Consider the following 17,923-nt stretch of genomic DNA (forward strand, 5'->3'; position numbering starts at 1 on the left):
AATAAAAAATGAAAATCAAATTTTAAGAAACTCTTAGAAACAAAAAAAAAAACGTAATTTCCGTTTCAATTTCCAAACAATATTTTTAAAACAAAACATAAAAACACCCTTGCATTAATCACAATGTCCCAAGCCATGTGCCAAACCAAAAGAAAAACACCAAAAAAAAACCTGCAAGGAAATGAAACTCGAGAGCAGAACTATGAGGAGATAACCATACATGCCAGCATTCAGGAACAGAAACATTCATCCTGCACCAGTAACAATGCCAATTGCACCCCCAACAAGCACGAATTCTAACCGGATATCAATGTAAACACTTCATCAGACCATTTGTTTGAAGTAAAATACAAACAATGATCTTGTGGTAGTTCAAGTGGATGATCATAATTCTTTTATCAGCAGCAATCTAAACAAGCATCTTAAGATATAAAAGTTTACAAACTCAAGGTCACATCCTCTAATTCTTATATCCGAACAAGACACGTACAAAAAGTTTTAAGAGATACAAGCATCTAAGTAAACTACCATTATCATCTCTTCTTAAAACCATACTTTTTGCGTTCATAAAATAAATCAGTTTTGGCACTCCCTAAATTAACAATTTTGGGGCAACCATCTCTATCTTTCTCCTGTTGCGTGCATTCCTTGCAGTAGTAGGCATCAGATATTCCTACTCCTCCGCATATGACACATCGACCCTGAAACGACCCATAGTTGCATTCATCACAAACGCGGACTAGTGTACAAGGACGCACGTAAGAATCACAGATCACACACTTGCCATCACATTTCTCACACAGTCGTCCAATGGCAATCCCTGGCTGCTTTCGACACATAATCAAATCAGGATGATGCTTCGCCATGTTTTCAACAACCTGCTAGACACTGAACACATGTATATAACCAGTAAGTACTGTCTACAGTCTACATCTTAAAGTTGAACAAAATATGAAGCAAATCAGTATGCTAAGGCACACATATGCTAGACCGTAAAGGGATTTTGGTTATAACAATCTTGCTTAAGTGGCAAAGACTAACGAGGATAGAAAGGAGAGAAAAATAGGGGATTGGCAATCATCTGGGTAGTTTTGGGGGCAGAGAAGCCTTATCGAACATTTTATTTCCTTTTCAACACAATTCCTGCGCTGTGCTATCTGAATTCTTTCAACAATTCCTATGGCGAATTCCAGATCCTATATAAGTAAAATGCCAATTCTAGCAGAAACAAGTTCTAACACAGAAGTTCACAACAAAATACTGGGATTTAGGCTTAATAACTAATACTCCGTAGTAAATAAGCATATGATATACATTAACGACAGATACAACTTGGCAGTACGCAAAACATATAGAATTGCAGAACCTTCAATTTCCCAGTTGATGTCACGCTGCTTAATAAAGTGGCACTACAAGTATTGAATGACGTTATTTCTTATCAAAATGCCCGTACAAGGCCAATCAATATCAGCGTGTGTATCATCTTCATTACAGGATCAGCACCTTGATTTGCACTATCCTCCTTGGTCAAATATCATACTACCATAGGAAATGAGAAGGGGAATGACTAGTAATGACTAATGTTTCAGTCCTAGCATACTTGGAAACCATGAACTGGTTAGCTGTGCTTTGCCTCAACAATAAATAGTTTACCTTAACCAGTTACACCATATATCTCACACACAAAGGCAGAGGGAAAATCCTAAAAAGCATTTACCAATTCTTTATTAGTATGAATTTTTCTACTGTAGGGCTGAATAACTACATATGAATCTTTGCTTTCTTCGTTACGAAACGGGAAAGGGCAACTACATCCACGAGGTTTTATAGACATGGAACATAAACCATTGTTTCAAAACCCCAGTGCACTTTGTCTCTAGTCCACAACGAAGAAAATAAAAAGTGTACTCTTTAAGCAGGCAACCACAGAGCCTAGCTTGATCCACTTTTATTACAAAACGGGTGAAGACAAACTTTTTCCACGATCATACACAACATAAGAAGATTAAGCTAAGTAAGCCCCACATAAAAACACTAAAATTAACACCAGACAGATACAAAGATTGAGAAATGATAGACAAAATGCAGGAAACATTACTTGAAATAAGCACAGGCACCCAAAAAGTCGTAAAGCTAAACCTCACACCCGTTTCCCAACCCAGTTCAAGTAATATTAAGGTAATACAAATTAGAGTGCGAGCCCTAAATCTATTTGAGCTTTAGACGATTAATTGTTTGCGTTTATTCCTTGAACACTTGGTGCAGTGAGCATCAAACCAAAATAATAAGAGCAATAAGTATCATTTCAAAGAACAACAGCATCTTCACACAGTAAAATATAAATGCAAATGGAGAATATTATTATTAGGTATAAAAATTGGAGGGAAGGGGGATTAGAAGGGAACCAAAATCGCAACATAAACAATAAGAATACAATACTGAGAACCAGAATCGGTAAACTTACGATCGACGATAAATCACCAGAACAGGCTATTAGGGTTTCTGAGCGAGAGGAAGTGAGTGTAATTTTGCTTGAACACAGAACAGGCAGTCTTCTGTTACAATGTATGCAAAAGAAATCAGAGGTAGAGGTGAATTAAGAATAAAAGGAGATAAACGAACAAAACTTTCCAGAATAATCTAGAGCCCAAAAAGACCAAGCCCAACAACGGAAGAAAATGTATTTGGGCCGTTTCTTCCTGCACCTCCAATGTTTCTTACTACACCCCATAAATTTAATGAAATTACAATTGTATTCTCTTCTTTCCTACGCTCAGCCACGTACAAGTACCTGCACCTCTTCCAGCGGCGCCGTTTCGCCTCTTCACCTACACCTCCGTTGCGGAATCTGACGAAGAAAGAGGTAGGGGATCTCTACTCCGCGTTTTTTTCTTGTACAATGATACTTTAATCGACTTTTTTTTATCCATTTTTAATCCACTGCTTCAATTATTATTAGATCATCACATCACATCACTAAAAATAATCAAAATAGATGATCTAACAGTGATTACAATACTGGGTTGAAATATCATTTTTTTTCTTTACTCCACTACTGTCGGATGTTTTAGAAATAATGATATTTTAACAATTTTTTATTTATTAATTATTTATTTTAATTTTATAATGATATGATATAATAATTTAAGAATGATTAAAATAGTAAGTTAAAAGTAAATAAAAAAAGTAGATCAAAATATATTATAAAAAAACAAATGGAAGATAAGAATACTTACTAAACTAACAAGGATTAATAAGCTGGCTTATTTTGATAAGATTAAAAACAAATGGGAGAAGGGAAAAGTTGTGGGTTGATCCTCCTACTAACTCTGTAATAATCAGTATAAAATATATTTATACCTTTTTAACATGGAAATATATTTAAAAATATATTTTTAAATTTGAAAACATTTTTTTAGAATACATATTTCAAATATAATTTCTTTTAAATATTTTATTAAAAAATATGCTTTAAAATATATATTTCAGAATTTATTCTTTTGAAAGATTTTGTATTATGAATTGAAATATATATTTTCAGGTTTAAAATTTACTTTTAAATTATATAATTCGAAACATATTAAAATAATGAGGTGTAGGAATAATTTTTATGAAGACAAATTAAGGATTTCTTAATTTTATAGTCCAAGAAGAAAAAACGAAGTTGTAAAACGAAACAGCCTTTTCTTGTGCATCTACCTTGTAATGGGCCGTGCCCCGGTATATTTATAACTTCAGCAATTTATAATTTAAGCCTTTTCAACCTTGAATTTACTATTGTTTGGAAAAAAAAATTAAATAAACGGTAAATGTATATTGAACATTTTTTAAAAGGTAGGAAGAGCTTATAATTTCATAATTAAGTGAAGAACATAAAATTCGATCAGTAGGATGATGATATAAATTTATTAGTTTTAATATTCATGATATTCTAAATATTTATTAAATGTTAGTTTACTGTTACCAACATATAAATATTTTTCTAACAAACTAGCACCAGACCCGTGCATACGCACGGGATTTTTTTTCTGCTTTGCGAAATATTTTAATATATATTTTAGTCAGTAATTAATACTTTGTCAGATATATTTTAATATATATTTTAATCAGTAATAATTACATGGTTAGATATTTTGAGGTGCAGTTTTATATTTTGCGATAGGTTTCGTAAGATTTTGAGGTGTAGTTTTATATTTTGCGATGGTCAGATATTATTGAAAAAGGCATAGGTTTCGTAAGATTTTTTTCGTTCTTTGGTCGGCTGGTTCTTTGGTGGTTGAAGATGTCGTCTTGCTGTAGATACAGCTTCAAGAATTTGTTCCAGAACTCCATCTGCTTGCTAACTCCTGGTGACGTAAGTAATCAGTGAGTTTTGCGATTGATATGCGTTATGAATATTGTTTATATATATGTTTTTGCGTACCTTTTCTTGTTTTGATGTATTCTTTCGTTGTCTTTTTAATGGTTTTGATAATGACATTAATGCTTAGTTTGGTTAATTTTTCTGACATGCATGTTGTATATGGGTTTGTTGTTGCATGTTTGGGCATTGCAGGGCTTTGGGGATTTTGAAGAAGGTTTTATGGTTGAATGGGGTAAGCAGTTGGTTATTGGAACGAACTATTTCACCGATCCAATGGGAAATGTTATGAACTTTGAGTTCGAGAACGATTTGATTAGTAAGGGGATTTTTCGAGTTCCATATGTTTTTGAAGATTTCTACGAACTGGAAGACTTGCATTATATATGTACCTTGTTCTGTGGTGATCGATATTTCCGAATCAGAATTTTTGACACAAACTGGACTGAGATCGAATATCCTGGTTTAGGTAATAGTTACATTGCAGAGGAAGATTTAGTGTGGTCCAGGTTCTTGTCTTCATTTCGGGTGAAGTTAGGTCCCACAGAGGTTAACTTTCCAAGCTCATTAATTTCTTTTTTCTTGTTGTATATCTTTATTCCAATCTAATATTTAATTTTTTTCGGAATGCAGTCTATGATTTGCTTGGATGCATATTTTCATTTATTCTGGGAGAAGAAATTAATATATGGTGAAGAGATGCAGTTCATAGATCCGTGTTATAAAAGTTTTAAGTTTAAGTTTGATGTGAAACCAAATGGTACAACTATTTTTCGTGGTGGTATTGGAAAGATGTTTAAGTACTACAATTTGAAAGATGAAGTGTACTTGCATCTGAATTATGTTTCGAAGAATGTTTTCCTGTATAAGTTGTTTTCTATAGAAGGAATGGAGATTGATTATAACATAAATGGTGGGTCCTGTTCTCGTAGTGCCAATGTTGGTTCAGATCTTGCTGACTGTGGTGCAGATTATTCGTTGGTCAAGTGTTTGACTGATTACGATGTTCGTTCATCGTCGCTGGTACTGTTATTTATATCTTTAATGGCAGTATTGTTTTTTAGTATTGATTTTATTGTTGAGTTAATTTGTTAACAATTTGAATTGTTGTTTTCAGTATCTCAACGCTTCGTTTGGTGGATCTGCATTGTCGAGGTCTAAGGAGAAGTATATTCTATCAAATGGCAATCGAAACAGCTGGGAATGTTCAATTAGATGGGTTGCAAGATCAAAATCTGAATGTTATCTGGGTTTGGGATGGAAGAGATTTGTCAGTGAAAATAATTTATGCGTTGGAGACTCTATCAAGGTGGAAGTTCAGAAAGATGACGACAAAACAATAATAATTACTAAAGTTTAGGTTGTTTTTTGACTTTAGATTGGTAACGCTAAATATAAAGTTATGTGATAACATTTGTGTGGAAGTGTGGCGCAAGTACTTTAATTATGTTCACATTTTTGGTTTGGTATGTATGGATATCTTTATTTTGGTGGATTAAGTAAATGGTTTCTGAAACTTAGAATTTTTGATGTATAGTAATGGATAATAATTTCGTTTTGTCGTACTTAATGGTTGGATTTTTGTTTGTCAGCTGTTGTAAGAAAAGTATTGGTTTTTTAAAAATGAAAGAGTAAAATTTTTTTATTATAATAATGAGGTTTTACGATAATTGATTACACTGTTAGAATGAATATATAGATGAAGTGATGAAATGATGAATAGATAGATGAACCGATTGATTATAACAACAAACGGAATGTATTTTGACAAATGAATGTGTAATGGTTAACTTAAACTCATCTTAACAATATGAGTTGAATATAACAATTTATAATGTCATAATGTATTTCGATTCTGGCATTCGTAAACGACCATTTTTAAGAGGAAGGTGTTTTGTGGGGGATATGGTTGCAATATAAAAGTGTAGCGTATTTTGACATGCGTATTATAGTTTTAATACGGGTATTGAAATAGTGGTGGTGTATATAGAAATTAATTAGGTGTCAATAGGGTCAAATTAGTAATTTTGATTGTTGCGTTGTTGGTTGGTGTTGTTTTAAATGATAGGGAATCGTTTTTGGGTATCCATACTATTATATCATTAATACATGAAGATGGGGAGAACGAAGAGGGGGAAGCAAGTGAAGTGGAAGACGCAAGAACAGGTAACTTTTGGTTTTCATTTCGTTCGACATTTTCATTTTTAATAACTATCGATATGTCTTTTTTTGTTTTAAAAAATGCAAGACGAATAATGTTTTATAAAAATTGTGTATTTTTTTGATTTTGTTATATTTCTTGTTATGTTTTTTTTTTTCGTATTGTAGATCTGGAATAGATATAGAGAGGTGCATGTACTATATAATGTTGAGACATATTACAGTAATAAAGATATAGGTTGCTTCCATTTACACATTCTGGAAGACTTCCTTGAAAACAACATTTGTTGTATGAGACAAAGGTCTTTTTTCTTTATCATGGATTAATATCTTTAATCCTGATTTAGACTGAACCCTAGAAACTGCAACATATAACTGACCATGGCTAAATACTGGTGTCGGTAGGTATAATCCTACCGAACCTAATGATTGTCCCTGAGATTTGTTTATTGTCATGGCGTAGGATAACATGATTGGAAATTGCCTTCTAATTAGCTTGAATGGTCATGGGGACTAGGATGGGGACATAGACATTCTAGGTATATATACTTCATTTCCATTGTTGTTGTCTGTAATAGGTCTTGCACCAATGACATGATTTGCCAGTCTTGTAATAATTAATCTGGTTCCGTTGCACAGACCCTCAGACTGATCCAAATTTCTCAATAACATTATGGGTGATCCAATTTTGAGTTTGATGTTATGACTTGGCAATCCTGAAACAGTCAATGAGTTTAGAAATTCTGGTGTAATGATATCCATGTCATCATTTGTGAAATTATCAAATTTATCAATTGAATCTGCACTAAGATATTCTTTGTGGTCCCCTGCAAAACAGTATTATTGTTATTTTTCTTGTTGTTGCATGTGTTATAGTATATAATGCATTTGCCGAATAGAAAATGCTTTACCTGGTATCAATGACAAAATATAGTCATTGATTTCATCGACAGTCTCGATTCTACTAGACAATATTGCTCTGCTCTTTAGATAGTTTTTATCACTGTAATTTTGAATTAGTTGTGGATAAGTGGAATCCACAATTGCTTGAAGAGGATCAGTGAATTCTGTTATCAGAAATTGATGTGGTATTTCGATTTCAACCACTCCATCATTTGGTTCAGACAACTTTCCATCTCCGAGTTTAACAATCCAATCAGAGAATTCTTCAATTTCTTTTGCTGTAGATTTGTGCAGTCCTGATTGCATAAGTCTCATGTTCTTGGACAATGTCAATACCTGACAGTGATTCCATAGGTATGACGCATTAATTGTAGCATGCACTATATCTGATCGACTTCCTCTAGGAATGACAGGTAGAATCTGTCTAAAGTCACCTCCAAATACAATTACTTTTCCTCCAAAAACTGAATTACATGTTGGATCATCTTTCATAATGTCTTTTAATGTTCTATCCAGCGCTTCAAAACAAAATTTGTGTGCCATTGGTGTTTCATCCCATATTATAAGATGAGCTACTCTTAATAGGTGGGCAACATCAGAACCTTGTTCAATGTTACAGATGGAATTTTCAAGTATAGGAATCGAAATTCTAAATTTAGAATGTGTTGTTCGTCCACCGGGTAACAAAAGTGATGCTATTCCGCTTGATGCCACTGTGAGGACTATTTTTCCCTGTGACCGCAGTGCTGATGATAATGTTGACCACATAAAAGTTTTTCCTGTGCCCCCATATCCATACAAGAAAAACATTCCACCATTGTTCTTCATAACGGCCTCATTTACCATTTTGAATATGTTCTTTTGTTCAACTGTAACATGAAATAAGGTAATGGTGGATATAATAATTGTAACACAAGTCATTGTAATTATTTCGTTAATCATGTACGATAAAATTATATTTGAACTACTAACCTGTCATCGAATTGAAGTTCCTTTCAAATAGGTTATGTTGTTCAGCGATGTTATAATCTAGTTCAGAGTATATCAATCTATTACCACAATTAGTTGTTGCAAAAGCATCAGGATAAGGCATTGAAGGAAACTGTTTCAAACTTCTCCTATTTTTGAGAAGAAGGTCTTCAATTTCAGATAAAGTTAAATTTTTCAAGGTGTCATTGCTAAGTTGCAATTCTGCATAAATAATATGACAATTACTAAGATGTATTTTGGCGATCAATGAAAAAATAAGTTGGGTACTATTTTAAATATACCTGGATTTGCAGCTATTATTCTTTCTCTGTGTAGTATTCCATCAGACAACCAATGCCACGTCTTTTCCCATACTTGATCCGGTCTATTAAGACTATCACAAACTAACATAGTTACAAATAGTTTTCTTAGGAAGTGACCAGATCCCCAATCTTTTGCTTTTGTTATAGCTTCTATGTATTCATTATCATCTGCTAAGAATCCAGACGCTTGGCAGGCATCTCTAAAAGTTGGATACACTATGTTGTTGACTGTCCTAATGTCTTTGTAACATGATGGCCCTTTGATTACTGTAAGCATTCTCCTAAGATAGAAAAGTTCACCTGCTGTTGGTGGCACCCAAATGAGTCTTCCAATTGTGTTGCCCTTTTTCCTTGGTTTCCAACATCTATCCTTTTTGACATATACAAACTTTGAAACAAAAAGTGGGTATGTTAAAGTCTTTGCATCTTCATGCGTTTTATTGCACTCCATCCAGCTTGTAAACATAGATTCTGCAACTGTAGGTTTTCCTAGTATATCGTCAATATAGTCGTCATCCTTGAAGTAGACTGACTGCTCACCAGGAAGATGAAAAAATAGTCTTTCTACAGCTGGATTTCTTCCGTGAATAGGAAATGAAAATATTCTCCAACATGCTTCACTGGGTGATATATATCTACAATCAACATACTGCTTGATTTCATCTACATCTTTGGCCGAACCTGAAGATTGGTTGTTGTTATCCACTATAGCTGCTGTAATTCTGTCATAACCCTTGTTAATGTATTTGAATAAGTACTTTATGGAGGTACTTCTATTACACCATTCAACATTGATATGAGCTTCATACTTAAGCAACAACTTGGAGTTGTATGGAACCACTGAACGGTTGTCTAAGCAAATGTCATTCTTGACAATACATATTGAATTATTGCGTCTGCGGTAGTGTGGGAATCCATCTTCAGAAATAGCAGTTGTCTCTTGAAACATCTTTGGATAAAACCTAGAGCACTTTCCATTTTTCATGCAAGGCAGAGATTTGTTTGGTAATCCACATGGCCCATGAATCATGTGATCTTTCACACATTCATATAGTTTTGGTTCTTGTTTAGGACATGGTATTTCAGCTGAAATAACCCTATCAATATCTTGCGTAGTTGGATATTTGCAACTGGAATGCAAGAAGAGAAGTAGATGTGCATGTGGCAGACCACGTTTTTGGAATTCAATAGTGTACATATCTGCATTGAAAACATATCAAGTTATAACCTGTAATTAGAATTATTAACATATAACAGCTTTGTAGTTTTAGTGTAATCCTCACATGCAATAACCTTTCCAAGTAAATGATTTTTGGTTAAGTCTGTAAGAAGTTGATCGAATTTAATTCGGAATACCCTTGAGATCAAGTCTGGCCTATCAGATGGTGTCAAATTTAGGTTAGACAGTATCCTGCGAATCTCAGGCCATTTGGGATTGCATGTGAAAGTTAGAAACAAATCTGGAAAACCAACATAACTACAAATGGCCATTCCATCAAAATACAATTGATTCATAAATCTTGTGCCTCCAACGAAAGTGGATGGTAGAACAACTCTTTTTCCCTTGCTTGATCCTTCTTCATGGATATTTGAACTTGTTTGAGAAAGATTATTGTACTTATCCACTCTAAGCTTTGATTGGTTATTCCTAATAAAGGACAACCGTTCAGATTCTATCATAGTATAACCGTCAACCACGAATTGTTGAAACAATCTCTTTGATCTAAGTACTGTTTGGGCTTCATTCTGTCTTGTCTGAATTCTGAAACAAAACCATTCTCTGATTGTTAGGCGGTTCCTCTTTGAATTGTTCCCACTACTGATATCGCGATGCGTAACATCATGTCTATATCCATCTTCACCATATGGAAATAGTAAAGGATATTGAAATCCTAGGTAACTGGTGTGCAACTCATTAATTCTTTGCAGCTTTCCACTTCTGTTTTCCATTATAATATCCCTTGGAGAAGCACTGTCAACGTCACCAACAATTAAGACTGCTACTTCTGAAACATTAGGAGTATTGTATATCCTTCCATCCTTAGTTCTATCAGCAATAAGTCTTAGTTTCAGATTCGTAAATTCTTTCTCCCGATAGCGATCTCTTGCCATTCTAAAAGATTTTGCATGAACATTGTGTTCATCTAACATGTCCGTTAGCTTCTTTACAATTTCGATATCAACCTTGTTATCGTTCCTAAAACAAAACAATAATTTGAAATTGCCTTAAGTTGTACAAGTTTTCGATTGAAGTATATTGGTTAAGTAGAATTACCTTAATGATTGTATTCTGTTGTGAATTTCATTTTCAGTGTCGTAGATGTAGAGTTGGGCAAATCTTGGTACTTCTCCAACAGGTGGTAAAAGACTTCCAATTCTATGACAAACTTGGCCTTGTATTCGTAAATTAGGAGGACCATGACCATTGCTGTATGTGTTATCAATTTTGGCTCCAGGTGATGTAAATGCAAACATCATATTATATGTTCTAATATGCTGTTGAAAATTTCTAGACTGTATTGAATTGGATTCAAATAGCAGTTTTTGCATTACAATTGGGGGATCATTCAAAAGGGGCAACTGAATTTTTCCATTACCACAACACAATTGAAACTTTGGATTAGCAGAGTGTGCATGTTTGTCTATTCTTTCTTGGTACCACATTTGGGCTTTACAATGTCTACATATGAAAACTGGATCTCCTATATCTGCATAAATAGTGAAATAATACGAAAGTCATCAGCAATTTAATTTAATCATGGAATGTAATAACACATTCATATAGGATTAGATATCATATCTCTCTGCTGAACTACTGGGATAATCAGTTGCCATAACAGTAGCAATAATTTCATCTGCATTCATAGACCAAATTTGATGATTGAAGTTGCATATATTATTCCAAACATATATGATGATTAATTAAGTTAACCAAATATTTGAGTTCTTTTTGTTATAATATGACAATGGTACCTTCAGTAACATCATCAGATAATGTATTAGCATTTTCTTCAACAGGTTCACCGATAGAAGACTCAGTCTGAGGTATTGCATTTTGCTGAGAAGACGTTCCTCTATACAAATAGGAATGACTCTGAATTGTTTCCCTTGAACCAACTATATGAAACTTTTGCAACAAATTTTGTCGCAGTGAAATGGTATGATCTGCATATGTATGACTATTTCCTTCATTTGATTCCTCATAACAATTTTGTGTACTTTCTTGATTGAGAATATTAGTTGTCACATCACAGAATGGGGTAAACATTCTTCTTTTGGCTTGATAGTTGAATGACGGTGTGCATTGCTGATTATTTTCCTTGTTAATCCTCTTCTCTTTGAGTATGGTTTTTCTTTTTGATCGTGCATTTGCAGAACAAATGTAGGAAGAGTTTTCGTCCTCCATTATTAAGATAATTGATATCAAGTAACTGCATTTCAAAACAATATTACAAATATTACAATGTACTGAAAATCAAAGTCTTTATTAATGAAGCAATGATATATTATTCATTTTGGAAAAAATCAGAACTTAAAAAAGTGATACCTGTATGCATGTTGTAAATGAGATCTTGATTCATTGGAAGTTTGGAGATGTTGTATTGAATAGCTTCTGTCCGATACATTGGGAGTAATCTTATGTTTGAAGCTAGTTGAATCTGTTTTTGATGGTTAATTATCTTCATTGTGTATGCAACAATAATGGCGCGAAATGAAAGTCCATTAATTTCCCTTACATCTGGATTTCAATAATATGTCTTGTCCAATTAATGAAAAGTTGTTCATGCAATGAGTATAGTAGGGTCATTACAGAGTTAAAGTACATTGTAGTGCAATGAGTACAGTCGTCTTAATTTAATGCAACACTATTGATTGCCGTCAATTAAAAAAGCTAATATTTATATATATAGACAATATAATGAAATATATATATATAGTTATACGCAATAGTGTATGGATAGAAAATATATACTGGCCGTTCACATTCCGAGTTCATATACAATAATAATGACAATGTAATTAAGATGTCGGTTTTTTTTATTATATATTATATATAAGTATGCCGTTTAGATTTCAAGCAAATCTTCGAAAATCAGTCTCTAAAACTTCTGCAAGTTTCGGTTTGCAATGGGTTCGTCTTCTTCTGCAAGCCTTAGCAACTTCCATCCGTGTTGGCTATCGGTTCTTAATCCCATCAAGGTAAGTCATTTCCAGTATTTTTCGTTATTTTTTTTTAACATCATTTTTGCGGTCAGTTTATATGGTTTTGAAGTTTAGTCGTCCATTTTTTTTGTTAGATTATAAATTAATGTCCTTTTTCATTCATGTGTTATTGTTGGTCGGTTTTTTACAAATTCCCCAAAAAATTGTTAGTCGGAAAGTTAATATTCTTCCAATGTGGTCTGAATTAGGTTGACAATTTGTCTTTGGAATATGGTTGTCAGGGGTAATGTTCAAAGACTTATAATACTGTAATTGATACTTGGCAGGACTATGTTGCCTTTGAAAAGCCCTTCTTTGTTTATTGGGAGAAAGAAATTGGTTTGCAATGCTGCACATTTATAGATCCAGAAGGAAATGCATTCGAGATACAACTGAATGAACCATTATTGGCTGAAAGAAAGTTCCCTGCAGGTTTTCTGTTAGCAAAAATGTATAACTTAAGGCTTCTATATTTTATAACTGTTCGTTATGCAGGAGGAAACTTGTTTCATTTTAGGGTTTTCGACTAGGATTGGACTGAAATTAATTACCCTATTCCTAATCAACAAACTCGGTTTCCTAAACCTCTGAGATCAGTAAAGTTCTTCACCTGTTTCTGCGTAGATTTTCCACTGGAACAGGTAAATATTTTTAAATTACTGATTTTTACTAATTTTAAGTTGACAAAATTTTGTACTTACATTAATTTCATCATAATTCATATTCCAATTGTGAATCAGGGATCTATCATTTTCGATGATGCCTTTTCCCATTTCTGGGGACCAATATTTGACTCCTCAAATCCAGATATGTACCAGAAAGTTGAGATGGTAGATCCCGTGGGCAAGAATTATGAAGTTTTCATTGAGGGATCTTACACGGGAAGGATATTTGCTAGACACGGATTAGAAAAAATGGTAACCAATTATGATCTACGTGAGGATCACGTTATGCGTCTGAATTTTATAGGGGATCGCAAATTCTTGTTTAGGATATTCTCTTTGACGGGAAATGAAGTCATTTATTCCTTGGATTTGATCAAAGATGAACCTACCATAAATGAGGAAGATGGTTTAGAAAGAGATTTTTACTACAAAACGACCAAGAATTTAACCGACTATGATGTTAATTCTTCTTCACTGGTATGATTTTTGAAGATTCTATACTTTCCTTTAAGTCGTTTATTAGATTTTTAATACATTGTAATGTAATTTTTCAGTACTTGGATTCCGAGTTTGCTTCAAAAGCGTTGGTAAAGAACAGGAAAAATCATGAACTTCGCAATAGGAATGGCGGTTCTTGGTCATGCACCGTAAGATGGGCCAAGAAAAGGACACACGAATGCTTTTTAAGTTGTGGATGGAAGAAATTCTGTGCTGCAAATGGATTCCAAGCCGGAGATGTTATAACTTTTGGGGTCGATATAAATCGATCAAATATTATTAATGTTAGGAAGGATTAAGTTTAAACTGTTATGTAACAGTATCTTAGTTTCCTATATATGTTTTGGAATACATTTAATGGATGCTTATGGAATTTAAAAGTAATGACAAACTTATAACTTATTTTGTAACCAATGAAGCTTATTGTTTATAGTAGATTATATGTTTTGATTCTAGTTACATAATTGTTTATAGTACTTTACTAATTTCGTTCCAAATGAGTGTTATTGTTTGTAGTACATTAGTGTTATATTTTATAGTAGATTATATATTTTGATTCCAGTTAGTTATTGTTTATAGTAGTTTACTTATTTGTTTCCAATCAGTGTTATTGTTTATAGTACATTAGTGTTATTGGTTATAGTAGCTTCCAAGTATCATCATTAAACCAATTAAACTAACTCTTTGTGACGTAAATTATATCATGTAAAAGATGATTACATCAAAAGCCTTTTAAGCCAAAGTTATCCTTAATTTGTTCCAAAAAGTTTCTGTTCAATTTGACTAAAAAAAGAACGACAAAACTCAATTAATAATGTCACTTAAATGATAATAACGTTATGTGTAATAGGATAGGAAAGCAGATACAACAAAAGTTCTTTTACCGTTCTACGATTGATTAATAATAAAGTACTTTATCAGTCGTAACGATAATTAACATAATTTATCAAAAGTGATGAAATTATTAATTCATCAAATTACAAAAAACCAAAACACAGTCCAATCAGTCGATCTCTTGCTTGATAGTCTTCATGGGCTTGGTAGCTGATAGTTCACCAGACTCTATGTCTTCAGACGATTGTACAGATACACCACTATTTGGAACGATTCTCTTTGATGGAGTACCCAAAGATGAATTATCAGGATCATTGTCAGCTGTTCCACTCAAACTCATCTGCATGAATTTTTAAATTACAAGTACATTATTATACGTTCAAAAAAATTCAAAAGAAACAATTTAATAAATAAAAAAATAATTACCAAGTCATGATCACTGTTTGCTGCTAAATTACAAACTCCTTTTGAACGAAAATCAACAATCTAACCAAATAACATTGACAAACAATAATATTAAATGAACTTTATGAACTTGGATCTTTACAAAACGAATCAATATATAGAAGAAAAAATAAACTACTATAAAAGGACTTACCATTCCAGTGGAAGTATCACCTCCTAGATCAATTATGTTCTTATGACTGCACTCACCAAGCTATCAAATACAAAATAATTACAATAATATCATATTGAATAAAGAGTATAATTTAAAGCCAAATATGAAGTATTGCAAAGAAACATTATTGGAAATACTTACACTTACGGGTTGTATAAGCTTCTTAATGTAATTGATTATTTCAGGTAAGTCAGACACTTTAATGACAGACGCAAATTTGTTCCTTGGTTGGGTTCGAAGTTTGAAAGCGAGAGTACAACCTAACATTACATCCAACTCATCGGGAAAGCACTTAGGATCATCTTCGCCCACCTAATTAAAAAATGAAAACAAAAACAATTTCATATCAATGACAAAGCAACTAATGAGACTGATGATGATAATATTAACCTTGATCATTTTCTTTTGCAATTCTTCAGCGGAAATACCAATAATGTTTCTACATTTTTGATCCCACACCACGAAGTTGGCATAATTAAACGCATCATCACAAACTTGCAACTGAAGTTTATACCTATAAACATTTCGAACATTATAACAAATAAAATACAAAAACATGAGCATATAAAGTTGACTGAATATAAAATTAAATACAAACTTCAACGTCGGCATGTTGTTGTCTTGATCACAATAGGTGCATTTGAAAGGACCAGTTTCATTAGTTCTTTTGTTGCAATGATTACAAACCAAGTAGTACCACCCATCGTTATCAAGACTAAACTTAGTGGTTGTGGCCACAGTTACACATATCATTTCCTGCAGAGGGTCCAATATAGTCAAATATCGAAAAAATGACCATGAAATGTCAAACATCGAAAAAAACTACTATATAATCAAAACAATGCATAAGTTTGTTTATAAACATACCTTTTTAATCAATGGAATTTCAGATACGCTCTTCACCAAACATTTATAAACAAACCTTTCAGCATCACTGTATTGGGAGGACTGAGTCAATTGACTTCCAGATTGACTCATAATTGTTAAGTCATCAGCAGACATTCTGAAATATAAGTAATCATAAAACAATTATTTGCAATTGAATTATTACATTACTTATACCTAATCATGTAGATATATTACATAAATTTGAAACAAAGACACGATGATTACTCATTTAACCGTTGTTTGAATTGTGTAATTTCGGGAATAGCATCATCCATAAGTAATTTTGTCCCATTCCATGTATTGGACACAGACACTGGCCATTCCCCTATTGAAACCAAAATTATTCAGGAACAAAACAAATATCTTTTTAACATACCATAATAAAATAACGGCATAAGTACCTGTAGCTGCTTTAACTTTGGCTTGAGTAAGAATGAGAACCAACTTGTTAGAATTTGGATTGTCATTATACCTTTCTAAAAATTTTTTGCAATATTCATCCCATAACGTACAAGAAACTACTCCACCACTGTATATGAAGAATTGGGTTAAACGAACGGGTATTAAAAGAAATAAGATGTCCTCGCAAAATAATCATCATAACGTGATTACCTCAGATCCATCAAACTAAAAACAACGTTTTTAGATTGTGCCTTAGCTTTGACGTTATCTACCCAACCGATCAAATCTGAAATCATAAAGATTACAAATTATAAGCAAGAATAATTACAACATCAGACTTGCCTAAATAAAGGAAATAAGATCATTCTCATAGTACATACCAATCAACAAATCTGGAGAGAAATTACTGGCCACTACCTCTTTTATGCTCCGAAACTGGTAAACACTATTGGGTATATTTGCAATGGGTTGGGGACGAACAGAGGTGGCTCCGATAAACAACAATTTAAAAGGATGGTCACACACTCTATACTGACCATCATTTTTCACAATTTTGAAATTGTGCATGATATATGTATCGCCTTCCTTCAACTTACCATCCCAGATATCAAATTCGTCCTTCTTAACTATGCAATGTATCTTGTCCCCCTAACAAACGATATGCAAAACCAACAACCAATAAATACAACATTCTCAAACACAATCAAACAAAAAAGAAAGAATACATTATTATTACCATTTGGTCAATCAAAATCATTTCAAGGTGCACATTGGATTCGCGGTTATGAATATACCACAAATCAAGCACTCTCACACCAAGTTTCAGGGTCTCCCTCCTGCCATCAATATCTTTAATCATATCCAACTTCTTTGCCATTACGACCTACGAAAAAAAAAACATATCATCAATAGAAATACATTGAACTATCACACAATAAAAACCTATACTTCAATAATAAAGTAAAGCATAATCATAAAAACAATAACTTTAACGGAAAACAGAGCATAATGGTGAACAAAAAAAAATATCATAACTATAGTGCAAATATAACAAAACAGACCATCGTTACGGAGAACGGAAATAAGAAAATTTTAGCAT

General features: G+C 33.0%; 4 protein-coding genes across 4 annotated transcripts; 1 reads left to right on the forward strand and 3 right to left on the reverse strand.

Annotated features, from left to right (window-relative positions):
- Nucleotides 1–286: 286 nt before the first annotated feature.
- On the reverse strand, nt 287–2,603 carry LOC114187143 (PHD finger-like domain-containing protein 5B). Its single transcript, XM_028075286.1, has 2 exons — nt 2,465–2,603; nt 287–888 (listed from the first exon to the last, which is right to left on the reverse strand). The coding sequence occupies exon 2, from the start codon at nt 864–866 to the stop codon at nt 534–536; it is 333 nt and encodes a 110-aa protein (XP_027931087.1). The 5' UTR covers nt 867–888; nt 2,465–2,603; the 3' UTR covers nt 287–533.
- A 4,166-nt stretch (nt 2,604–6,769) lies between these two features.
- On the reverse strand, nt 6,770–11,430 carry LOC114188506 (the record flags this gene model as incomplete). Its single annotated transcript, XM_028077079.1, is given in 6 exon segments — nt 6,770–7,347; nt 7,432–8,292; nt 8,396–8,614; nt 8,695–9,915; nt 9,999–10,912; nt 10,991–11,430. Coding segments are annotated over 6 exon segments (4,233 nt in total), but the record flags the coding sequence as incomplete, so codon positions are not given.
- Nucleotides 11,431–12,843: 1,413 nt separating this feature from the next.
- Nucleotides 12,844–14,380, forward strand: LOC114188507 (B3 domain-containing protein REM2-like). Its single transcript, XM_028077080.1, has 5 exons — nt 12,844–12,915; nt 13,206–13,350; nt 13,543–13,559; nt 13,659–14,060; nt 14,138–14,380. Exons 1-5 carry the CDS (start codon nt 12,844–12,846, stop codon nt 14,378–14,380), a joined length of 879 nt encoding a protein of 292 aa, XP_027932881.1.
- Nucleotides 14,381–15,084: 704 nt separating this feature from the next.
- On the reverse strand, nt 15,085–17,701 carry LOC114188508 (replication protein A 70 kDa DNA-binding subunit C-like). The gene is made up of 12 exons (XM_028077081.1): nt 17,561–17,701; nt 17,205–17,472; nt 17,035–17,110; nt 16,824–16,951; nt 16,657–16,747; nt 16,402–16,537; nt 16,133–16,290; nt 15,925–16,048; nt 15,682–15,846; nt 15,514–15,573; nt 15,342–15,401; nt 15,085–15,255 (listed from the first exon to the last, which is right to left on the reverse strand). The coding sequence occupies exons 1-12, from the start codon at nt 17,699–17,701 to the stop codon at nt 15,085–15,087; spliced, it is 1,578 nt and encodes a 525-aa protein (XP_027932882.1).
- Between the last annotated feature and the right edge of the window lie 222 nt (nt 17,702–17,923).

Source organism: Vigna unguiculata, chromosome 6 (genome assembly GCF_004118075.2).
Source record: "Vigna unguiculata cultivar IT97K-499-35 chromosome 6, ASM411807v1, whole genome shotgun sequence".
NCBI lineage: Eukaryota > Viridiplantae > Streptophyta > Magnoliopsida > Fabales > Fabaceae > Vigna > Vigna unguiculata.